Source organism: Aquarana catesbeiana, linkage group LG13 (genome assembly GCF_042186555.1).
Source record: "Aquarana catesbeiana isolate 2022-GZ linkage group LG13, ASM4218655v1, whole genome shotgun sequence".
In the NCBI taxonomy this organism is placed as follows: domain Eukaryota; kingdom Metazoa; phylum Chordata; class Amphibia; order Anura; family Ranidae; genus Aquarana; species Aquarana catesbeiana.
Window position 1 is genome coordinate 192,859,718 of NC_133336.1, and position 26,957 is coordinate 192,886,674.

Below are 26,957 nucleotides of genomic sequence, written 5' to 3' on the forward strand. Positions count from 1 at the left end.
CTTACATGATTTTTTTGCAATTGTTCACGCTCCCACAGTTTTCTCCGTAGGGCCATTACTCAGCCACACGGTCTTGCGTCATTTTTTCTTTACCCTTTTTCACCCTTGTCATTCAAATGTCAAGTACCAGATAATTGAAATTCTGGTATCAGAAGGGGAAAGGATTTCATCTAAACACTGGAAAAAGTCAAATACAACCTCAGGCTAGGATCCAAGGAGCTCCACATGATCCTAAGAACAGTGTAAAGACCAACAAAAAACTTGTGGGCCCTACACAGCGCAGCACATTTTCATCTTAGAAATGTTTTATGGCAGGTCAAATTATCGTGCCAAAAGCATACGTCTGCAGCCCAAAAAAATGCATCATCCAAACAAACTCCCTTTGGTTTTGAAATATTCGTGCTCACATACTCCATGAAGGAACCCTGGTGTCGGGTTAAACTGGTTCTCAAATTTCAACCTGGGCAAAAGATTTTTTCCTTTGAGGTCAGTTGGCCAAGAAATACCTGCAGAGTTCTTGGACTACCTATAGACCCGTTCTAGATCCCACCAAAACTAGCCAACTCACCAACTTCTAAAGATATGTTTTTTTACTTCTTCTCCCTATTATTTTTTTGAAAAATGTAGTTTAAGAAACAGGTATGGAGTAAACACGTTGTAATTATACTCCATCCATACACTGTTTGTGTCTGGTGAAAACCTTGGCTCTGTTCACCTGTGTTTGATATGTAAATGGAAACCAGACACGGAGGTGCCAAGGGGTTTGTTATGCGTGTAGCCCAAAAGATTTTTGGCTGCTAAAAAAAGATAGATTAAAAAAAAAAAAAAAAAAAAAAAAAAAAAAAAAGGAAGGAATTGCATCCCTTCATTCAGTCCTCCGCTGCAATTACACAGACCAAATCAAAATATGAACATTCAACATTTTACCTTCGTTACCGCGTACCAGAGGCAGGAGGAGTTGCTTGCATTAAATTCCTAGGTTTTTGGTAGGCCTGACTACTTATTCTGGGAAGTCCCATTCAGAGCAGGTTTGGGGGAGGGTGGCTGTGGTGTTGCTGGTTGGGAAATATTTTCTGCAACTGATGCGGACAACACTGATCTCTCCCAGGGTGGTATTTGATTGGGGGCAGCGATGGTGGCCGCCAACCGACCTGCATTGCGCGGGGGGTTACACCAGTGAGCTCCAACCCATGCAGGGGGGCTTTTAAAGGACAGTGCTCACCGATTTTCACAGCAGGAGCAGGGAAAGACCTTGGGCTTAAACCTCTCTGAATGCCAGGGACTCGCAGGCCCACCCTTTCTGGGAAGGTGCCGGGCCTGCTCAGGCTACAGTGCTCTGGGGGGAAACCGTGTCCATGTGTCAATCCTGGCATCGTGTTAGTCTTGTGTTGCCTTTTTGTTACAGCTCTTTCACATAAGTGGCCAGAGCTGTGGTTTTGCCCTGCCCTGGCTGTTCACCTAAATTTTGACTTTACAGCCCGATGGGACTCTACACATGCTGTGACTATGATGCCTTGCCCCAAGTCCATAATTTTTCCTCACCGAACCACCTGTCAAACCCACCCATTGAGATCAGGAGAGATGCACTGCAGCCGTGAGCCAAAAAACTTCCTTGGCTCGCAGTAGTGGTGCGGTCCCGCAATGTAAAATTGAGGCTCGGCAAATGAAAGTGCTCACCACCGCAACACAATGGTGGTAACTGACACCATTGGGAACAAAGCCTTGTCTTTGCATTGGCACTGTGCTTAGCAAAGCCCAATGCAGATGGTGTACACTGGTCCTTTTAATGCCAGCTGCAGAGAAGTTTAGGACATCTGTCATGATCTTGTTTTAGGTAGGTACAAACCATGAGTAGATGCTCCTCAAACCAAACCAAGGGGAGCACAGCTGAGAAACTGTTGTCATCCCATCACACAGCATTAGGTTTATTAAAAAAAAAAAAAAAAAAAAAAAAGAGAAGATGATCTAAAGCTGAACTCAGACCAATCCCCCCCCCCCCCCATACAGTGGGACTGTGCCCACACTGCACAGGTTAACCGCTTGTTTTTGCCTAGGGGATTGGAGAGCCAAGATATACTCAACAAATCCTCTGATCCTCCCAGCGCCAAAAAAGGTCCCTGTGGCTCTTGCCCCCTGGCGGTCCATCTGTCCTGTTCCTCACATAATCATGTCCATAGACCTGCTCTGGATGTGAAGAACTCAGCAACAGTCCACTGATGGACGTGGCGGAGCATCGTTTTCTGGAGGATAGGCTCTGTGTTCACCCCTAGACAAAACGAGCAGTTAACTCAAGTTGTGTGGGCACAGCCTTTTGTATGGGGTTGGGCTTATATATTTATATGTATTTTTTAAATGGTCACTTTAAAAAAAAGGCACCAATCTGTGCCCTCTGCCCCTCTCTACTAATGACCACTTATAGGAGGAGGAGGGTGGGAACTAAAGCCAGCAGATATTTGTGCCCCCGCTACTAACCAATTATAGGAGGATGGGAAAAGAAGCCAGCAAACAATCTGTGCCCCCGCCCCATTCTACTATCGACCAGAGGATGAGAATAGGAACAGAAGCCAGCAGACAACCTGTGCCCCTGCCATCAATAGAGTATTTACATAACAGATCTGTGCACTGGCTACAAATAGATATAGAATGGACTATAGAAGACCGGCTGCCCTATTCTACTACTGACCAATTAGAGGAGGGGGGTGGGAAAAGAAGCCAGCAGACAAATTGTGCCCATGCCCCATTCTACTGTTGGCCAAATAATGGAGGAGGGTGGGAACTGAAGAAAGCAGACTGTGACCCAGCCCCATTCTACTACTGACCAATTATAGGAGGGTGGTGGGAAGAGACGCTAGCAGACAATCCGTACCCCCGCCCCATTCTACTACTGACCAATTATAGGAGGAGGGTGGGAAAAGAGGCCAGCAGACAATCTGTACCCCTGCCCCATTCTACTACTGACCAAATACAGGAGGGTGGGAACTAGAAAAGGAGGTTGGAGACAAAGAGGCACAAGAGACAGAGGTAGGTAGCTGGGTGAGTTAGGAGGGGAAGAGCACCAAGGAGGCCAGTCCTGAGTTGGTACACCCCAAAAAAAAAAAAAATATGCCAAGTTGCATGATGTTGGGGATATCAGCTCAGGGGTTGCATTGCTGGAGCAGATGCTCTCCCCTAGCTGCCAGGGGAGTGAAGGCTCCAGTAAGGAGGGGGGCAGAGATACAGGAAAGGTTAGACAAGTGCTTGTAGTGGGGGACTCTATTAGGACAGAGAGAGTAATCTGTCAGAAAGACCGTGGTCGCCGAATGGTAAGTTGTTTACCGGGCACTCCGGTTCGGCACATAGCGGATCGGGTGGACAGATTATTGGGCGAGGCTTGGGAGGACCCAGCAGTCCTGGTACATGTTGGTACCAATGACAAAGAGGAAGGTGGAGAGTCCTAAAAAATTATTTCAGGAACTTTAGGGAAGTGTTTGGGGAGAAGGACCTCCAAGGTAGTTTTCTCGAAAATACTACCTGTATCTCGAGCCACACCAGAGAGGCAGCAGGAGCTTAGGGAACTGGTGGAACAAGTGGCTGTGAAAGAGGTGTAGGAAAGAGGGGTTTGGATTCCTGGAGAACTGGGCTGACTTCTCGTCGGTTAACGGCTCTTTAGTAAGAACGGGCTGCATCTTAAAGGGGGATGGTGCCGCCTTATAGGGTAGAAAGATGGCCACGAAGTTTGAGGGGCTTTTAAACTAGGTATTTGGGAGGGGGGGGGGGGGGGGACAGAGAAAGAAATAGCCATCAGTGAGCATGAGACAGAGGGCAATAGTGGAGTCAGCAGCGATAATACAGCCATAACTTCTATTCTCGGGGTGAATGCATGGACAATACAAAAACAAAAGCATGAAGAAATATTATGCACTCATACAACAGAGGCACATACACAAATGCTAGGGGCCTAGCTAATACAATGGAGGAACTGGAGCTGCTATTACATGAGGAGGACTTAGACTTTGTGGGAATAACAGAAACTTGGTTTGACAGCTCACATGATTGGCTGGCAAATATCCAGGGGTATTCCTTGTATCAGAAGGACAGGGAAGGTAGAGGGGGAGGGGTGTGTCTATATATCAAAAATAATGCAATGGTGGTAGAGGGGAGGGACATTGTGAATGGGACAATGGGGAGGTGGAATCCGTGTGGGTTGAAGTTCAAAGAGAAGAAGTGGGAAATAGTGGGGGTAGGTGATAGGCCTCCCCAACCTGAAGGAAGAGGAGGAGCTGGACTTATCACAGTTATGCCCCGTACACACGGTCGGACTTTGTTCGGACATTCCGACAACAAAATCCTAGGATTTTTTTCCGACGGATGTTGGCTCAAACTTGTCTTGCATACACACGGTCACACAAAGTTGTCAGAAAATCCGATCGTTCTAAACGTAAAACACGTACGTCGGGACTATAAACGGGGCAGTGGCCAATAGCTTTCATCTCTTTATTTATTCTGAGCATGCGTGGCACTTTGTCCATCGGATTTGTGTACACACGATCGGAATTTCCGACAATGGATTTTGTTGTTGGAAAATTTTATAGCCTGCTCTCAAACTTTGTGTGTCGGAAAATCCAATGGAAAATGTGTGATGGAGCCCACACACGGTCGGAATTTCTGACAACAAGGTCCTATCACACATTTTCCGTTGGAAAATCCGATCGTGTGTACGGGGCATAAGAAGTGGCAGGGAAATGTCATCATAATGGGGGGACTTCAATTATCCTGATATTGACTGGATGGAGGGGACAGCTCACTCATTAAAGGGCCATCATTTCATGAATGTCTTACAGGACAACCTCATGTTCCAATTGGTGGATCCTCCAACTAGAAAGAATGCCCTGTTAGATCTATTAATTACAAACGTTTAAGTCTGATCTCAGATGTGGCAATATGGGAAAATTTGGGATCTAGCGATCATAGGATGATCACATTTAGTGTAACGCCTAGAAAAAGGAGGCACAGGGGTAGCACAAAAACACTAAAATTTCAAACGAGCCAATTTTTCTGAACTGGGGTCATAACTACATGACATCAATTAGGACCAAATCCTAGAAACATTGAATACAGAAGAAAAATGGGAATGCTTTAGGAGCATGTTAAACAAAAGGGTATCACACAGTGCATACCAATAGGCAATAAATATAGACGTATACATAGTCCACATGCTGTGCTAATAAAAAGCAACAGTCTTTGAAGAATTAAAATAGAAAAAGATGATAATCCCTTCACAAGTTTTCAGTGTGAATAGGGAAGCTCACCACACCACGTGAGGATCAAATCTGCTTACCAGAAGATGCACGATTGGATGCGAAAACACCTAGAGGCTTCTGAGCAACGCCAATGTCACATCCTGCCCCAACCCGCACCAAAACGAGGCTTGGACCGCACGCCGATTCCCAGGAGAGGGAACGGCGCTAGCTAGCCCCAAAAAAGCACTGCTGGAATAATTTAGTGCCGGTCTACAGGCACTGCATTTGTGAGTATAAATTTTATATACCCGTCTTATTGATTGAATAAATTTTAACATGTTGCTCAATGATGGCTGTCTGCTTTTCATGAGATCCTGAGATTAATGTGGAGGTGCACAAAGTGATTACTGGCAACCAATTTGGGAATCTTCAGACATACTTATATATGAGTGGAGTGGTTAACCCAGCATAAACCAAAGGCGCATTTTTTCCTGGTTTCTGGCGAGTGTCCATTTTAAAAGATGGTGGTGTCTAACGAATTGGTGAAAAGTTTTCCAATCACGGATGCAAATTTGTGCACGTGGGATTCTGGTAAATCAGCTTGTGAAGAAGGATTATTGGGACTGTTTACTGAACACATGATTTTCTATTCAATTTATTAATATTTCAGATTAAGAAAAATTAGTTTTGACAAATTAATAATTTTTGATGAATCACAGATAAAAAAAAATTGTTCACGGTTTTAGTGGTAAGATACATATATATTATTTAGGGTCAGCACAGTTAACTTTTCACTGTAATATTGCTTACGCCACACTATTGGTGGGGGGGGGGGGGATTTATAACTGCAGCAGATCGGCCATTTTAATTTTACGTATTATAATTTTTTTTTTGCGCCGGTGACACATCTCTCACATTTGAAGGTGAAACCTGGGTGGCTAGACCGTAATGTGAAAATCCTCATTAAAAGAGAAAAATATGACCTTTAAAAAATATAAAAAGGGGAAGGGTCATCCTCAGCATTCCAACACTACAGGGAATGCAAGAAGAAGTGTAAAAACACAATCAGGGCGGCTACAAAAGATTACAAGAGACACAAAAGGGGGAGAGTAAAAAAAATCCAAATACATTTTTTAGATGCATAACATTAACAATAAAAAAAAAAAAAAAAAAAAAAAAAAAAAAAGGCAAGATCAGAGCACATTGCTTACAGAGATGACACAGAGAAGGCAACTGTACTGTAGAATACCTTATTCTCAGCTTTTTTTTTTTTTTTTTTTTTACGCATGAAAAAGGGAGGGGGTATACCGACTGCGACAGTACTGTTAGTGACACATTTCAGGACGTACCCCTTGTGGCTAACAGAGGTCAGTCGAGGAAAAAGACTTGATAAACTAAATACAAATAAATCACCAGGCCCAGATGGCTTACACCTGAGTCCTCAGAAAACTCAGTCAGGTTATAGCCAGGCCATTGTTCCTTGCGGACAGCATACTGACTGGATATGTACCAGATTGGAGAAAAGCCAGGAAGGAAGGAAGGAAGGAAGGAAGGAAGGAAGGAAGGAAGGAAGGAAGGAAGGAGCAGAGACAAATCCCTGGAAACTACAAATTCAATAGTGGTTAAATAATTGGAGGGGATAAGGCACTATATCCAAAAATTTAATGAAGAAAAAAAAAGTATCATTAGTAGTAATCAGCATGGGTTTACGAAAGGTCATTCTTGCCAGACCAATCTGCTAACATTCTACGAGGAATTGCGCTGCAATCTAAACAGGGGAAGGCCTGTGGATTTGGTACATCTGGATTTTGCAAAAGCATTTGACACAGTTCCCCATAAATGCTTAATTTACAAGCCGAGGTCATGGAACTGGTTACAGTGTCCAAAGTGTGCTGATACATAACGTGGTCTGGAGTGGTAAGTGGGCACCCCAAGGTTCTGTCTAGGCACCAACTCTATCCAATTTATTCATAAATGATATAGGGGATGGGATAAACAGCTCAAACTCTGTTTTTGCAGACACACATAAGCAGGACAATAACTTCACATCAGGATATAGAAATTTTACAGAAAGAACCTGAAGAAAATAATAGATTGGGCAACTACATGGCAAATGAGGTATGAGGTTTATTGTGGAGAAATGTAAATTAATGCACTTGGGGGGCAAAAAAAACACAAAAGCAAACTACTCACTAGGGGGATGAACCGCCGGAGGAATCAAGGATGGAGAAAGAGCTTGGGGTCCTAGTAGATGACAGATTGAGCAATAGCATGCAATGTAAAGCTGCAACTACCAAGGCCGGCAGAATTTTAGCATGCATAAAAAAAAAAAAAAAAAAAAAAAAAAAGGGGAATATACTCCAGGTATAAAACGATAATCCTGCCACTACATAAAAACTCTGGTTAGGCCACATCTGGAGTACTCTGTCCAGTTCTGGTCACCAGTGCTCAGAAGGGGTGTGCCATTTCTGGAAAGCGACCAAAGAAGGGCAATTAAATTAATAAGGGCCCTGGAGGACCTCAATTACTAGGAACGACTACAAGCACTAAATTTATTCTCGCTGGAGAAGAGACGCTTGAGGGGGGACATGATGGTGATTTACAAATACCTCAATGGTGATCCCAACATAGGAAATAAACTATTCAGTCTCCGGGAGTGTAAGAGGACACGGGTCCACACAATAAGATTGGAGGAGAAGCAGTTTAACCTTAAACTGCGCAGGAGGTTCTTCACTGTCAGGGCAATAAGGGTGTGGAACTCTCTTCCACAATTGGTGGTGGCGGCAGCGGGGAGTATGGATATTTTTAAAAACTTTGATGTTCATCTTAATGAACATGCAGGAATATGGGAAATGGTTATAGACACCGACACAGGCACTAGCAGACATTAGAATGGGGCGGGGGCACAGACTAATGACCAATTATAGTGAGAGGGCAGGAAAAGAACCCACAGTCTGTGCCCCCTGCCGCATTCTATTATTGGCCAAATAAAAGGAGGAGACTAGGAACTGAACCCAGCAGACATTTCCTCCCCCCGCCCTACTACTGACCATTTATAGGAGGAGGATGGGAAAAGAAGCAAGCAGACCAGCTGTACCCCTGCCCCATTCTACTACTGACCCAGTAGCACCCAATAGCTGCTTAATTCAGCTCCCATTGATGGGTTGATTTACTTACAGAAGTAGAGCAGGTTCACTGCAAGGGGATTTTCACTTCTCTAAAGGGTCCCGTTTATACCAGTTCACCTTTTCAGTGCAAAAAAATTATGCAAAAATACACAACTTCGGGTCCACTTTGAGGCTTAGATTAAAGATCTTATTTTAGGATCTACAACTTCCGACCAGTAGCAAAATACAGTAGTTTGGGACATTTCCATAACATATGCAACAAATACCCTGTGTTCTGACACCTGGGACAATTAGCATCCACCCTTCGCCCAAATTCAAACAATCTTTTAGGGGTATAATATGCCCTGTGTAGAAGCATTAAATATGAGAATTTCTGGCCGGGTGAGACCGAGACCTGGTGTCCTCCCGCCAGTACCTCTTTCCATTGATTATCCGGTATTGTACCCAGGTCCCTTTCCCATTTCCTTCTACACTTAAGTTTTACTGGTCCCTCCATACTACTTTTACAAATATATTGATAAATTTCTGCTATAAGTCCCTTTGACCCATCAGTGCTCTCTAATCTTTGAAGAATGGGGGAGAGGCGCCAACTCGGGCCTTGTTCCCCAAATTGAGCCCACAGAGCATGTCTGATTATTAAATAATTAAAATACAAATGGCTCGGAACATCAAATTCCTCCTTTAATGAGAAAAATGTTTTTATGATATTACCATTATACAGTGGAACCAATTTAACTATCCCCTTTGTCTCCCATATCTTCATTTTCCCTATTCGTGTCAGCTCTTGTAAATTCTTATTATCCCAAAGAGGGGTAAACCTGGCTACTCCTTCCACTCCTTTCAGAGCCTTAATAGAGTTCCATACTTTTATCATTAATTTAACCGTGGGGGTTCTATAGGCAAACGAGTTCGCCTCCAGTACTAGTCCCATATTATTATCACCAAAAGGAGCCTATGCCTGACCCTAAGTGCTGTAACTGGGCTGCTAAAAAATAACAACGAGAGTGTGGAACCGCCATACCCCCCCTCACGAGTTGCTAATTGTAAGGTTTGTAGGCTTATCCTAGATTGCCCCCCTTTCCATATGAGACCTCTGAACAACATATCAATTTTTTAAAACCATTTTCTATAGATCCATATTGGCGAATTGTGCAATATGTACAATAGCTGGGGTAACCACAGCATTTTCATCAGGTTGCACCTTCCAGCAACTGACAATGGAAGTCCCTTCCATATATCAGTCTTTTTTTTAAATTTCGCCAACAAAGGGACTAAATTGTTATTTAAGAAGTCATTTGGGTCTTTTGTTATGTAAATTCCTAAATATTTTGTTTTCTATGCTATTTCTATTTGGGTCTCATCTAAGACGGTGCCTTTCTTAATGGGATCTATTGGCAATAGAACTGATTTTTCTCAGTTTATGGAGAGACTAGATATCCTTCCAAAACCCGAGAAGATGTCCATCACCTGTCTAAGTGAACACTCCGTGTCACCCAAAAAAAATGAGGACATCATCCGTGTATAACATGATCCTCTCCTCTCTAGCCCTTCTCCGGAACCCCTCCATAAACCTATTTTGCCTTACCGTGGCAGCCACCGGTTCCATTGCCAGAGCAAAGATCAGGGGTGATAAAGGGCACCCCTGTCTTGTACCTCTCAAGTCGGAACTCACTGGAGAGAAAATCATTGACTCTGACCTTCGCTCTAGGGTCATTGTATAACATTTTTACCCATTTACCAAAGCCAAAGCCAAAATACCTTCAGTACCCGCCAGATAAACCCCCATTTAAGGCTGTCAAATGCCTTAACCACATCTAACATCATAACAGCCCTTGAGCCCGCATTTTCTATTGGAATTTGTAGGTTCAAGAAGAACCTCCTTATGTTCCCACTTGTTGATCTTTGGGGAATGAAGCCTGTTTGGTCCGAGTGAACTAACTTATGGATTATTTTTTGGAGTCTGGTAGCAAGAATCTTTGCTAAGATTTTGGCATCTGAGCATAATAAAGAGATAGGTCTATAAGACCCAGGTTCCAAAGGGTCTTTGCCTTCTTTAAGCAGCATTATAATCGTGGCCTCGGTCATTAATACAGGTAGTTTCCCCTCTTTATATGCCCAAACACCCCAAGAAGCTCTGGTAATAGTACCTACCCATAGTTTTTATAAGTCTCTGCAGGGAGGCCATCAGGACCAGGGGATTTCTGATTTGCTAATTCCTTTACCGCTGTTTTAATATCCTCTAGTGTGATCGGGGCCTCCAGTGCCTCAAAATCCATCTCAGAGGGAAGGCAACTCAATATTCCTAAAGAAGCTGTCCATTTCCTCACCCTCCATGGTCCCCTGAGATTTATACAGTTCTTCATAAAATTTTTTAAACGTTTCACTAACTTTGTCTGACTGAGATGAAATCTCACCACCAAGAGTTCTAATAGCGGGGACCATAGAGGGGGGAGAACCAGATCCAACAATATGGGCCAGCATCTTCCCCACTTTTTCCCCCTCCCCAAATACTATTTGTTTTTGAAACAGCCTCTTATTTTCAAACTTCCTGATCATTACCTCCTCATATATTTGTTGTTTGTTCTCCCATTTTTTGTGGTTGTCAGGGGATGGTTCTTTCACAAACTCCCTTTCTGCTGTTATCAACTCCTTCCTGGCCTTAACTTCCCTGTCCGATTATACTTTTTTCATTCTTGAGACCTGCTGGATCAGTAAACCCCTCAAAAAAGCCTTCAATGCATCCCACGTCACCCCTCTTGTCGTGGAAACCTCATTGAAAACTATAAACTCACTCAATCTAGTTGTGATCTCATTTGGGCCCTCAAATATCTCAAACCATATTGGGTTCAGCTTCCATACACCACGAGGTTTATTAATTCCAGTAACCATCGAAGCTGTCACCAAAGAGTGGTCCGATACCCACCTAGGTTGGCAAGTTATATCTCTAACTGTTTGAGCAGCCAGGTCATTACCCAGTATGAGGTCAATTCTTGAGAGTGAAGAGTAAGCACCAGAGTAGCAAGAAAATTGTTGTGCCACAGGATTACATATTCTCCAGAGGTCCAATAAACCGGCCTCTTGAAGAAATTGGCACATTCGGTTTCCTTGCAATCCCTGTCCCGGTTTTCCTGGGGGAAATCCGTTTTTTTATTACAACATTAAAATCCCCAACTGCAATGATTGGAATATTAGGTTTATCTATTATAAACTCCAGTAAGCAATATAAAACTTCTAGTTTAAAAGGTGGCGGGATATAAATGTTTGCTAGTATATATTCCTGGTTCCCTATTATGCAGTGTAAAAAAAAAAAATATACCGACCCTCAGCATCTATATTACACTGTCTGCAGGTGAACACTACCTCTCTCCCAATTAGCACCGACACACCCCTAGAATAGGAGGTGTGTACCCCGTGAAACTGGCACTGGTATTTTGTATTTCTTATTTGAGTTTTAGTGTCTCTGGTCAGGTGTGTCTCCTGCAGACAGGCAATACCCACTTTAAAAATGTCCAACAGAAAAACACAGAATTTTTGACATTTTTGCAGATTTATTAAAAAAGAAACTGAAATATCACATGGTCCTAAGTATTCAGACCCTTTGCTGTGACACTCATATATATATAACTCAGGTGCTGTCCATTTCTCCTGATCATCCTTGAGATGGTTCTACACCTTTGAGTCCAGCTGTGTTATAATGATTGGACTTGATTAGGAAAGCCACACACCTGTCTATACAAGACCTTACAGCTCACAGTGCATGTCAGAGCAAATGAGAATCATGGAGGTCAAAAAGGAACTGCCTGAAGAGCTCAGAGTCAGAATTGTGGCAAGGCACAGATCTGGCCAAGGTTACAAAAAAAAAAAAAAAAAAAAAAAATATGTCTGCTGCACTTAAGGTTCCTAAGAGCACAGTGGCCTCCATAATCCTTAAATGGAAGACGTTTGGGACGACCAGAACCCTTCCTAGAGCTGGCCGTCCGGCCAAACTGAGCTATCGGGGGAGAAGAGCCTTGGTGAGAGAGGTAAAGAACAACCCAAAGATCACTGTAGCTGAGCTCCAGAGATGCAGTCGGGAGTTGGGAGGAAGTTGTAGAAAGTCAACCATCACTGCAGCCCTCCACCAGTCGGGGCTTTATGGCAGAGTGGCCCGATGGAAGCCTCTCCTCAGTGCAAGACACATGAAAGCCCGCATGGAGTTTGCTAAAAAAAACACCTGAAGGACTCCAAGATGGTGAGAAATAAGATTCTTTGGTCTGATGAGACCAAGATAGAACTTTTTGGCCTTAATTCTAAGCGGTATGTGTGGAGAAAACCAGGCACTGCTCATCACCTCTCCAATACTGTCCCAACAGTGAAGCATGGTGGTGACAGCATCATGCTGTGGGGGTGTTTTTCAGCTGCAGGGACAGGACGACTGGTTGCAATCGAGGGAAAGATGAATGCGGCTAAGTACAGGGATTTCCTGGACGAAAACCTTCTCCAGAGTGCTCAGGACCTCAGACTGGGCCGAAGGTTTACCTTCCAACAAGACAATGACCCTAAGCACACAGCTAAAATAACGAAGGAGTGGCTTCACAACAACTCTGACTGTTCTTGAATGGCCCAGCCAGAGCCCTGACTTAAACCCAATTGAGCATCTCTGGAGACCTAAAAATGGCTGTCCACCAACGTTTACCATCCAACCTGACAGAACTGGAGAGGATCTGCAAAGAGGAATGGCAGAGGATCCCCAAATCCAGGTGTGAAAAACTTGTTGCATCTTTCCCAAAAAGACTCATGGCTGTATTAGATCAAAAGGGGCCTCTACTAAATACTGAGCAAAGGGTCTGAATACTTGGGACCATGTGATATTTAAGTTTCTTTTTTAATAAATCTGCAAAAATGTCAACAATTCTGTGTTTTTCTGTCAATATGGGGTGCTGTGTGTACATTAATGAGGAAAAAAAAATGAACTTAAATGATTTTAGCAAATGGGTGCAATATAACAAAGTGAAAAATTTAAGGGGGTCTGAAAACTTTCCGACCCCACTAATAAATATTATATATACATACACTAAAATTTATATATATATTATATATATATATATATATATATATATATATATATATATATATATATATATATATATATATATATATATATATATATATATACACATATATACACACATATATATACACACACACAATTTATGCCTATTGGTATTGTAAGAGGAAACGTAATCGGAATAAAAAAAAAATGAATATTTTATTAATATTCCTATTATAAATAGTAATCTACTCCTATTGTTATTATAGATAGGAACATACTACTACTTCCTACTGTTATTATAATAGGAAAGGTAGTAATATTATAAAAAATAGGAATAATACATTTTTTATCATCTTTTATTCCAAATATATTTATTTATTCTTCTTGCAATATGAATTATTATGATACCATGCACTTAAGTGTGCAATATATTAATTATTATTAAATATTTATTCAATATATTCTTTATTTATACTGTTATTTTAATAGGAATAAAATACTACTGCTACTAATTTTACTAAAGTGTAAATGAAATTTTAATATTATATATATATATATATATATATATATATATATATATATATATTTATATCATCATATACACAAACACAGTATGCGACTTCTTCTGAGCCTCTGGAGAGCCCTTATCTACCATTGATGACAGAAGCCCCCCCGCATACCCATGACATGCAGTCACACGTGTAAAATAACTGAGTCCAGGCCGTAGACCTAAAAACATGCAGGGGAAGGGGTGGCGGGCCAGTTTAACTGGTAAATGAGAAGCCAATGTTTATCCTGCAGATGCTGCCAAATATTTACAGTAAACATAGAAGCCAGCATGTGGCACGCGTTCATACATTGTACCTGCCGCCTGGAGGGTACAAACAGCTCATGTTACACTGAAGTTCCTGATTGCAGTCACCACGTTGTGCCCTTTAACCCCTCCCTACCGTGCTGAATTATGTAAGAGGCGGCACTGGAAAAACTGGATTACCATGAACCTATTAAAAAAAAAAAAAAAAAAGAAAAAAAAAAAAAAAAAAAGGGAAGAAGAAGTGCATGCCATGTAAGCCATGGTCATGCTTCACGTACAATCTAAAATAAAAAAATAGGACTCAAATAAGGCTGCAACTTATTTAGGACAAGGGTGCTTTGTCTTTTCATTATTTTTTTTCTCCTTTAAGAATATATATATCTAACAAATCTGTAAGGTTGATTTCTAGATTTAAAAATGGCCTAACATCAAAACTGGGATCAGAGAACAAATAAATCTAGACATATACTCCAGAAAGATATTTGGGGTGCTGTAATGAAACTGAGGTGTTGATTATACTTTTCAAATTTGCTTCAATACCAACAATTTAGTAGTACAAGCCTAGGTGTGAAGACAGGGTTTGCCTTGTCACACCCCAATTGCCCTGTGCTGCCCAGATTCCTCCTGCTGCAGAGAATGGGACTGGGGAATCTCTGTCCTCAGCCTCTCTCTGTTGCATTAGTGAGACATCAGGGTTCTGTTTAGGCCCCTGATAAAATTTACCAAGGTCCCCATATAGGGTTCCTAAAAAAAATAAAATTGTAAAAAATTAATATTTTTAAAAATACAAAATTAAACTACACACCACAACTACTGACACCAGCCTCTGCCCCACTGACATGATAGATTAGACATACATATATACACACACACACACACACACACACACACACACACCTCTTAAAATTAGAATATCAAAAAGTTAATTGGTTTATGTAATTCAAATAAAAAAGTGACTCATTTTACATAGATGCGTTACACACAGTAATATATTTCAAGCATTTTTCTTTTAATGTTCACGATTATGGCATACAGCTAGTGAAAACACAAAATTCAGTATCTCAGAAAATTAGATTACACAAGACTAGGGATGAGCTTCGAGTTCGAGTCGAACTCATGTTCGACTCGAACATTAGCTGTTCGCAAGTTCGCCGAACACCGAACAATTTGGGGTGTTCGCGGCAAATTCGAATGCCGCGGAACACCCTTTAAAAGTCTATGGGAGAAATCAAAAGTGCTAATTTTAAAGGCTTATATGCAAGTTATTGTCATAAAAAGTGTTTGGGGACCCGGGTCCTGCCCCAGGGGACATGTATCAATGCAAAAAAAAAGTTTTAAAAACGGACGTTTTTTCAGGAGCAGTGATTTTAATAATGCTTAAAGTCAAACAATAAAAGTGTAATATCCCTTTAAATTTCGTACCTGGGGGGTGTCTATAGTATGCCTGTAAAGGGGCGCATGTTTCCTGTGTTTAGAACAGTCTGACAGCAAAATGACATTTGGAAGGAAAAAACACATTTAAAACTACCCGCGGCTATTGCATTGCCGACAATACACATAGAAGTTCATTGATAAAAACGGCATGGGAATTCCCCCCAGGGAAACCCCGAACCAAAATTAAAAAAAAAAAAAAAAAAATGACGTGGGGGGGTCCCCCTAAATTCCATACCAGGCCCTTCAGGTCTGGCATGGATATTAAGGGGAACCCCGGCCAAAATTAAAAAAAAAAAAAAAAAGACGTGGGGTTCCCCCTAAATTCCATACCAGACCCTTCAGGTCTGGTATGGATTTTAAGGGGAACCCCGCGCCAAAAAAAAAAACGGCGTGGGGTTCCCCCAAAAATCCATACCAGACCCTTATCCGAGCACGCAACCTGGCAGGCCGCAGGAAAAGAGGGGGGGACGAGAGTGCGGCCCCCCCCCCTCCTGAACCGTACCAGGCCACATGCCCTCAACATTGGGAGGGTGCTTTGGGGTAGCCCCCCAAAACACCTTGTCCCCATGTTGATGAGGACAAGGGCCTCATCCCCACAACCGTGGTCGGTGGTTGTGGGGGTCTGCGGGCGGGGGGCTTATCGGAATCTGGAAGCCCCCTTTAACAAGGGGACCCCCAGATCCCGGCCCCCCCCCTGTGTGAAATGGTAAGGGGGTACTTACCCCTACCATTTCACTAAAAAACTGTCAAAATAGTTAAAAATGACAAGAGACAGTTTTTGACAATTCCTTTATTTAAATGCTTCTTCTATCTTCCTTCATCTTCTTCTGGTTCTTCTGGCTCTTCTGGTTCTTCCTCCGGCGTTCTCGTCCAGCATCTTCTCCGCGGCGTCTTCTATCTTCTTCTCCTCGGGCCGCTCCGCACCCATGGCATGAGGGGAGGCTCCCGCTCTTCTCTTCATCTTCTTCTTCATCCTCTTCTCTTCTTCATCTTCATCTTCTCTTCTTTTCTTCTGCGGGCCACTCCGCATCCATGCATGGAGGGAGGCTCCCGCTGTGTGACGGCGTCTCCTCGTCTGACGGTTCTTAAATAACGGGGGGCGGGGCCACCCGGTGACCCCGCCCCCCTCTGACGCACGGGACATGACGGGACTTCCCTGTGGCATTCCCCGTGACGTCACAGGGAAGTCCCGTCAAGTCACCGTGCGTCAGAGGGGGGCGGGGTCACCGGGTGACCCCGCCCCCCGTTATTTAAGAACCGTCAGACGAGGTCACACAGCGAGAGCCTCCCTCCATGCATGGATGCGGAGCGGCCCGCAGAAGAAAAGAAGAGAAGATGAAGAAGATGAAGAAGAGAAGAGGATGAAGAAGAAGATGAAGAGAAGAGCGGGAGCCTCCCCTCATGCCATGGGTGCGGAGCGGCCCGAGGAGAAGAAGATAGAAGACGCCGCGGAGAAGATGCTGGACGAGAACGCCGGAGGAAGAACCAGAAGAGTCAGAAGAACCAGAAGAAGAAGAAGATGAAGGAAGATAGAAGAAGCATTTAAATAAAGGAATTGTCAAAAACTGTCTCTTGTCATTTTTAACTATTTTGACAGTTTTTTAGTGAAATGGTAGGGGTAAGTACCCCCTTACCATTTCACACAGGGGGGGGCCGGGATCTGGGGGTCCCCTTGTTAAAGGGGGCTTCCAGATTCCGATAAGCCCCCCGCCCGCAGACCCCCACAACCACCGGCCACGGTTGTGGGGATGAGGCCCTTGTCCTCATCAACATGGGGACAAGGTGTTTTGGGGGGCTACCCCAAAGCACCCTCCCAATGTTGAGGGCATGTGGCCTGGTACGGTTCAGGAGGGGGGGGGCCGCACTCTCGTCCCCCCCTCTTTTCCTGCGGCCTGCCAGGTTGCGTGCTCGGATAAGGGTCTGGTATGGATTTTTGGGGGAACCCCACGCCGTTTTTTTTTTTTTTTTTTTGGCGCGGGGTTCCCATTAAAATCCATACCAGACCTGAAGGGCCTGGTATGGAATTTAGGGGGACCCCCCCACGTCTTTTTTTTTTTAAATTTTGGTTCGGGGTTTCCCTGGGGGGAATTCCCATGCCGTTTTTATCAATGAACTTCTATGTGTATTGTCGGCAATGCAATAGCCGCGGGTAGTTTTAAATGTGTTTTTTCCTTCCAAATGTCATTTTGCTGTCAGACTGTTCTAAACACAGGAAACATGCGCCCCTTTACAGGCATACTATAGACACCCCCCAGGTACGAAATTTAAAGGGATATTACACTTTTATTGTTTGACTTTAAGCATTATTAAAATCACTGCTCCTGAAAAAACGGCCGTTTTTAAAACTTTTTTTTGCATTGATCCATGTCCCCTGGGGCAGGACCCAGGTCCCCAAACACTTTTTATGACAATAACTTGCATATAAGCCTTTAAAATTAGCACTTTTGATTATTCATGTTTGTGTCCCATAGACTTTAACAGTGTTCGCGTGTTCGAGCGAACTTTTTTCCTGTTTGCATGTTCTGGTGCGAACCGAACAGGGGGGTGTTCGGCTCATCCCTACACAAGACCAATAAAAGAGAGGATTATTTAATACAGAAATGTTGGCTCAGGAAGAAGACATTAATGGAAATGTCTGGAAACATGGATTAGGACAAGAAAAGTAAGCAACTCTAGATTTAATAGAAAGCTTTGATATTTTTGCAAAAAAAGTACATGACTGCTATATTGGTGCATAGGGGAGCTGGAATTTAGAAAAAAAAAAAAAAAAAAAAAAAAAAGTGTATAAAAAGGTGAACTTACCCTTTAATGTCTAAACTGCTGGCAACAAAAGAGAGTACTAAGTGAAAGTGTCCAAATTGGGCCCAAAGTGTAGCCACCATTATTTTACAGCACTGCCTTAACCCTCTTGGGCATGGAGTCCACCAGAGCTTCACAGGTTGCCACAGGAGTCCTTTTCCACTCCTCCATGATGACATTATGAAGCTGGTGGATGTTAGAGACCTTGCGCTCCTCCACCTCCCGTTTGAGGATGCCCCACAGATGCTCAATAAAGTTTAGTTCTGGAGACATGCTTGACCAGTCCATCACCTTTACCATCAGCTTCTTTAGCAAGGCAGTGGTCGTCTTGGAGGCGTGTTTGGGGTCGTAATGTTGGAATACTGCCCTGCGGCCCAGTCTTCGAAGGGAGGGGATCATGCTCTGCTTCAGTATGTCACAGTACATGTTTGCATTCATGGTTCCCTGAATAAACTGTAGCTCCCCAGTGCCGGCAGCAGTCATGCAGCCCCAGACCATGACACTCCCAAAACCATGCTTGACTGTAGGCAAGACACGCTTGTCTTTGTACTCCTCACCTGGTTGCCACCACACATGCTTAACACCATCGGAACTAAATAAGTTTATCTTGGTCCATCAGACCACAGGACATGGTTCCAGTAATCCATGTCCTTAGTCTGCTTGTCTTCAAACTGCTTGCAGGCTTCCTTGTGCATCATATTTAGAAGAAGAGGCTTCCTTCTGGGACAACAGCCATGCAAACCAATTTGATGCAGTGTGCGGTATATGGTCTGAGCACTGACAGGCTGACCTCCCACCCCTTCAACCTCTGCAGCAATGCTGGCAGCACTCATATGTCTATTTCCCAAAGACAACCTCTGGATATGACGCTGTGCATGTGCACTCATCATCTTTGGTCGACCATGGCTAGGCCTGTTCTGAGTGGAACCTGTCCTGTTAAACAGCTGTATGGTCTTGGCCACCATGCTGTAGCTCCGTTTCAGAGTCTTGGCAATCTTCTTATAGCCTAGGCCATCTTTATGTAGAGCAATAATTATTTTTTTTCAGATTCTCAGAGAGTTCCTTGCCATGAGGTGTCATGTTGAACTTCCAGTGACCAATAAGAGTGAGAGCGATAAACACCAAATTTAACACACCTCCCCCCCATTCAAACCTGAGACCTTGTAACACTAACGAGTCACATGACACCCGGAAGGGAAAATGTCTAATTGGGTCCAATTTGGACATTTTCACTTAGGGATATACTCACTTTTGTTGCCGGCGGTTTAGACATTAATAGCCGTGTTTTGAGTTATTTTGAGGGGACAGTAAATACAAGCTGTACACTCACTACTTTGCTACAATGTAAAGTGTCATTTCTTCAGTGTTGTCACATGAAAAGATAGAATAAAACATTTACAAAAATATGAGGGGTGTACTCACTTTTGTGAGATACTGTATACTGGAATTTACACAGCTATAGATGCTTTACTAGCAATTGTGATCAGCGACTTATAGTGGGACTGTGATAGGGTGGGTGGCAATCTGGCGCTAACAGACACAGACATGAGTAGTAAACTATATATACACACACACACACACACACACACACACACACACACACACGGGGTGCACACCCTAATGCGATATGCTTGCAGTCATAGGTGTGCACAGTCTAGGTGCTAAATTTTTTTTTTTTCTGATGGAACAAAAACAAGACTTAAATCGGATTTCTACATTTTGAAATGCCTGTAGGGGTCGCATTAAACTTGTGGCTTTTTTTTTCTTCTTCTAGGAAGAAATTGAACTTATATGCCAGTCAAGTTCCTCCACCCCAAATCCTCTCATCCATGTCGTTATGGACCTTGCTTTGTGTACTGGTGCGTAGTCATGTTGGAACAGGAAAGGACCATCCCAAAACTGTCCCCACAAAGTTGGGAGCATGAAATTGACCAAAATGTCTTGGTATGCTGACGCCTTAAGAGTTCCTTTCACTGGAACTAAGGGGCCAAGCCCAACCCCAGAAAAACAACCCCACACCATAATCCCCTCTCCACTAAATGATTTGGACCAGTGCACAAAGCAAGGTCCATAAAAGACACATATGAGAGAGTTTGGGGTGGAGGAACTAGACTGGCCTGCACAGAGTCCTGACCTCAACCCCATAGAACACCTTTTGGAATGAATTAGAGCAGAGACTGCAAGCCAGGCCTGACCTCACAAATGCGCTTCTGGGAGAATGGTCAAACATTCCCATAGACACACTCCTAAACCTTGTGGACAGCCTTCCCCGAAGAGTTGAAGCAGTTATAGCTGCAATGGGTGGGCCAACTCAATAATGAACCCTATGGACTAAGACTTGGATGCCAAGTTCATGTGCGTGTAAAGGCAGGCATCACAATACTTTTGGTAATATAGTGTATCTATAATTTATAATAATCAAATGTTCTTTTTCCATACAATCAGTGATACAGTTCATATATTGGTGTGATCCACACTTTGCGCAAATCCTTAAAAAAGTGATATCAGTGACTCCCACCACCATTCAAAGTTGCGCTCATCTCCACGTTTGACCTGTCCATCCTGGATCAAACCACTCTTTTCCCCACCCTGGGGTACAAAAAACAGGCTCCTCTGCACTCCTCCTACTCCGTTATAAACCTAGATGTCACAGGCTACTCCACAAATTAAGGTGGATGGCCCTTTAAAACCACGGTACCAACACTGTGGGTAAACTCATGCAACACAAGGTATCCTCAGTGTAGCAAGTTAAAAGCAGCAGACATTAAAATTATTACAATAACATTTTACCCCTGATGAAGTCACGTGATGACACACATTGGGCAGAGCTGGGTGACGTTACTGAGACGGGAAGTGATGCGGGTGCCACGAGCCCCGCTAGGATTATTACAAGCTGTTTTTCTCTTCACCTTGTTGTAAGTGCAATCATTTTAATAAACGTCTGCTGCTTTTAACTTTAACTTACTACACCATGAGGATACCTTGTGGTGCACGAGTTTACCCACAGTGTCGGTACCGTGGAGTGCTTCTCCTTTATGGTCTCTGGTGGAGGCGCCGGAACGCCCTTCCGGCATGTTCCGCCAGAAAAAAAAAAAAAAAAAAAAAAAGTTTAACAAGTTGTACAGTACTTGCGACTAAACCGCAGTAACAACTCATTGGTTGGGGCCTGGGCCCCCCGGCACGCCAAGGCACCTACATGTGTATGGGCTGCCCCCCTCGATGGTAGACCTGAGCACAAATGATTAAAAACTGAGCATGTGGGCCCAAAAAATTATTTGAGGGGAATATTCTTGGCATAATAATACACTAACGTTGACTTCATTATCAACTTACCTTCTGGCTTGCAAAGATGTATACAGACTGCTCTACTGGACTGAAATGGCTTACTGTACACTGAGTGTCTCCCAGTGTGCATTAGAAGCTGCAGCAAGTCCGATAGGGCCCACCTCATCTCCTAGCTGGAGGGCATTCCTGATCAGCTAGCCCTTTCCTTCCTAGCTTCACTGTCTCTGGCCCACCCCTTTCATTTTTTGGATTTCAATTCTTTCAATCATGGATGCTCAGTATCACATGTGGGCTTGGGGGCCCGGAGGGTTTGGGGATTAGGCAATTGGAAAGGCAAAATACATGCATTTTAAAAACTTTAGCTTTAAAATTTGAGATCACACTATTGTTTTACTGTATGGAGAATTCATTTTTGGATATTTATGATTTGAAGAAAAGCAAACGGTTCTTTCTCTACTTCTCTTTTTCAGAAGACCAACAGCAAGGAACAAGTTTATGGTCAGAAAGGGTCCATCTAGATTTGGCGATACAAAAACATCCACAATGGGGTAATACCTTCGAATTTCGAAAAACCATATAAAGGACTGCGATTTCCAAAAAGAATTATACCTTTTTAAAAGATAATGCTTTGGGCAACAAGTCTATAAAAACAAACCTCTTACAAAAAGCATACAAGTGGACTGTTGCAATCTTGCACTGAAGAAATAAATAACGACAAAGATAGATCACCTGAGTAGGCAACTAGATTTATTACTAGCTTGTCATGTCAACATACATGAAGAACAATTATGTGTAAACATTGGCATTGGTTGCAAAAAAGATTTAATCTCTAGTAGTTGTATTATTTTGCCCTATACTTGCTCTAAGACATTAAGTTGCACAAAAGTCATCACACACAAGATATATTTGCTAGTAGATGTAGGGCGAAAGGAAGGCAAAAATGTGGCGCATGCTCACTGTACCCACATAGGGGTGGGGTCTATGATAGGTCATCTGGCTAGTCAGTAGACCTTGTTTCAAGGGGCATGTACCAGTAGGAGGGGAAACTAAAAAGGCCATGGGTCAAAAAGACAACCTCATTTCTATCACTCCTAGGGGTTGCTGCCGGAGGCAAAACAGAATATTTTCACTTTGCCCAGCAACTAGAATGGTTCTACACTGAAGGAAGGTGGGGTAATTTGTTGAGTACTACTATAAAAATAAAGTAGAAGCTCTCCATCTTGATTACTAAATGTTTGTGTCAGGCAAAAGTTTGCTTGGTAAAAGTTATTTAGAAATAACTTTTTTGGGGTTGGATGCATTTAGTGTAGTTTTTGTTTATTTTATGTTTGGTTTCACTTTTTTTTCCCCCTTAAAAAAAAGGTAATAAAAAGTAATACAACTAGATTAATAAGGGTGAGTTTATTAGCACAACAGGTCCATGATAATTGGAAGAATTTTCTGTAACCCTCAGGAGCCCTTTAAAACCCATTGCATCCATAAAAAGACTTACTTTCTCCGATTGACCCAAAATTTATTTTGCCAAAATTTGGGGAAATTCAAACACCCATTTTCATTTATCGCTAGTGGAGAGACTCCAAAATCGGTTACCTTTTTGGCAGTGTCGAGATGTCCAGCAGCGAGGCTCCTCCACACCATTGATAGTAGTCTTCACACAGGAGGAGTCCAGGAGCCCAGGACAGACATCAGTGCATTCCTCTATAGGTTTGTTGCCAACAATGTAGTTTTCCCCATTCTCAGACAACAGCGACCAGTCAATAGTGGAAATGTGGCAGAGCTCCTGATTACGTTCAATGCGGACATCCCCTCGCACTATGTTGGTGAGGCTAATAAGCCCTATTTCCCTCAGATGTGGCATTTCAAAAATCACCAGGGAGTAATGGAAGAAGAGGTCAGTGCCACGAATTATGGACAAATTGGGAAAAAGTTCTTGGAGACTTTCCAAACCGTAGACACGGAAGAGGAGAAGGTACTCTGTGATAATGGTTAAACGGGGGAAGCTGAGGCCTCGGAAATCTTCAGGCTTGGTACTGAACATGAGCAGTATCTGTAGATTGCCTTGGATAATTGTACAGTTTTCCAACTTACGAAGCTGAGACACATCGTTTCGGATGTCCATGCTGCCGCAAACTAGGGAAGAAGAAAAAAAATGACAATTAGGCTGACTAAAACCTAATAAAAGTCATTACATTTAAAAAGTAAATATGTTATTTTTATGCAGGAATTGAACCGATTCAATACACTATCCTTGACACATGGGCAGACTGCAGCCTTCCACAAGATCAACACACCTCAACACACCTCAACACACCTCAACACACCTCAACACACCTCAACACACCTCAACACACCTCAACACACCTCAACACACCTCAACACACCTCAACACACCTCAACACACCTCAACACACCTCAACACACCTCAACACACCTCAACACACCTCAACACACCTCAACACACCTCAACACACCTCAACACACCTCAACACACCTCAACACACCTCAACACTCCCAAACTCCCAAACTCCCAAACTCCCAAACTCTGTGCAGCCCAAGAAATCTGCTACTTGTATCGAATGATCCTCTCCAGAACCATTCTTTGCTGCAGAAAGACTCTGTTCCTTCCTCTAACTTCCCAAAGATAACATATGGTAATCAGACATATCTAACACGTGAACAAGTTTTCAAGAAATCAAATATGAATAGCTTCTTGTAAAATCTTTTCTAATTTTCAAAAAGGCAATAGTCTAAGCCAGGCTCTCTCAACCAGGGTTTCATGGAACCTAAGGGTACCTCCAGAGCAGCCTTTTTCAAACAGGGTGCCTTTAGGTGTGCCTTGCCATAACGGCTATACAGTAATTCCTCAAAAATTGTATATGAGCCAGAGAGTGGATCAAGCCTGCCTTTTAGTTCTATAAAGCCACAGGATTTCATTGTGCACAATTACAACCTTCTAGCCCCCAGGGTCTTAACCACCAATTATGTAATTGGCTGATAAGGAGAAAACTGGACGCCTACACTGCACTGCCCTCCTGCCCCCTGTCAGCACTGGGGTACCGGGGGTCGCTTTAGCTGACTGAGGGAGGGAAACAGAGGGAGAAGAGAAACATTGGAACACTAGTCAGTACCAGTGTGCAAAAGGTGTATTTATTTTGGAAGAATAAATCATCTCTATTTTTGGGGTTCCTACACGGGTGAATGTTGCTACATTATGTAAAACTATTAGTTTAGTTGTTCACATTTTAGAATGGGGTGTCCTAAGATTCTGCATACATTTTAAAGGGTGCCTTGATTGAAAAAAAAGATTGACAAACACTGCTCCAGGAGGTTGCTTGGGGTTCCTTGAGCAATAAGCAACTTCTATCTATCAGTAAAGTTCCCACTGACACCAATGATCTTTTCAGCTATTTGTAAGGGAGCCATTCTTCCCAATGACCATCACACCGATGTGTCAGGACTTGTAGATAGTATTTTTTAGCAGAAGTTCCCTTAGACTGGAAAATTATTTCAGGGGTTCCTCTGTCCCGAGAGGGTTGAGAAAGGCTGGTCTAAGCATTCAAGCACACACTTTTTATGTACAAATCAGGAGGCATGTGTGCAATGGAAGCAGGAATTATTAGTTATAGATATTTATGTGCTGATAAATTACGCAGCACTTTCATATACAGTACATTCACATCAGTCCCTGCCCCCAAGGATCTTACAATTTAAGGTCCCTAAATCACCTTCATACATAACCAAGGCCAATTTAGACAGGAGTCCAAAGAGAGAATTAACGAACAAGCATGTCTTTGGAGTGTGGGAAGGGAATCCATGCAAGCACATTGAGAACTCCTTGCAAGTTGTTTCGTAGTTGGGATTCAGACCACTGACCTTAGTGCTGCCAGGCAGAAATGCTAACCCCTAAGCCACTGTACTGGCCAAATGTGCTTAAGCCTCGGTTCACACTGGGACGACTTATCAGGCGACCTGGGTCGCCTGACAAGTAGCGTCCCGTTCAGTACAATGGAACCGTTCTAATCGGAGCGACGCAAGTCGCTCCGACTTAGAAAAAGGTTCCTGTACGACTTTGGGGGCGACTTGGGGCGACTTGCATAGACTTCTATACAGAAGTTGTTTTGCAAGTTGCCCCGGCAGTCGTGTGCAGGTCGCCTCGGTGAGGCGACCTGCAAGTCGTGCCGCCTCTGGTGTGAACCGAGGCTAAAGCTCTCTGCCATGGAGGGCACATACATTACTGGGAGCATTTCCAAGTTCTGCTCTCTTTCGCTTGGCTGCTCAACCTCAGCTGTTCCAAACCACCAGCTGCCAAAAAGGGAAGCTATCAAATATTTGGTTATTGCAGGAGTTTCATTCATATAGCTGCAGGGATGTGGAAGAAAAAAAAAAATAGGATATGGGAACAGGAGGGCCTACAGGCCATTTGAAGCAGAGGTTCTTAACATTTTTATGATACAGACCCCAAATAGAAGGCCCCATCTGTCCCAGTTTTCCCTTTGACCTAATCTGTCCTTCATTTGGTTCCCATGGTATAGATCACTACTGGTAAAAAAAAAAAAAAAAAAAAAAAAAAAAAAAAAAAAAAAATATAATATTATGAAGGGGCACCCCAGTGATATATTAAACCATTGAAAACATGTTAATACCGGCATAGTGCAACATGCTCTAAAATAAGATGCCTGTGGAATTATTTGTTTTTAATGCTCTCCTTTAAGCTGAAAGCCCGGCTGTTCGAGTGGGAGGTCATTTCTTGTTGAATGACTGGACCACCATACTCTTCTGCTGCTAAAGTTAAGCCGGACATAGATGTTTCGAGCTGCAGGAAAGAAAAAAAATTGTTAGATTCCCCTATCAACACTGAGTGGTGATGGGGCAATGCCTCCCGCGGAGCTATTGTGTCTCTGCTGAACCAGCCGAGATGCAAACCATGTATGGGCAGGCTGATTGCATCCAACTTGGGTACAACCAGCTTGTCAGATTTTTCATGCGATTAGCTGCTGGCAATAATCACTGTGTGTTTTCCTGGCCAGAATGGCTTATTCCATCGGGAGAACACAAAAGATCCAAGGGAGGGATTCCCCCATCAATACCGACTGCGGTTGCAAGAAATTTTGACCGGATTTAAGCCGAAGGCAAAGCAGGGACCACTAGGCCCTTTATTGTCACAGCACTTGTAAGCGCCATTGAGACCCTTTAACCTAGGTGAATGGTTTCTACTTTATCTACCTTTATCCCACAACACAATGCAG

The 26,957-nt window shown here is 43.1% G+C and overlaps 1 protein-coding gene across 1 annotated transcript in view; it reads right to left on the bottom strand.

The window, feature by feature from the left end:
- The window catches only part of INSRR (insulin receptor related receptor), a 137,031-nt gene that overhangs the window by 70,115 nt on the left and 39,959 nt on the right, over positions 1–26,957 (bottom strand). The window contains exon 2 of the mRNA XM_073609797.1: positions 23,302–23,841. Within this exon, the coding sequence (XP_073465898.1) occupies positions 23,302–23,841 (540 nt within the window). The remainder of the gene's footprint in view (positions 1–23,301; positions 23,842–26,957) is intronic.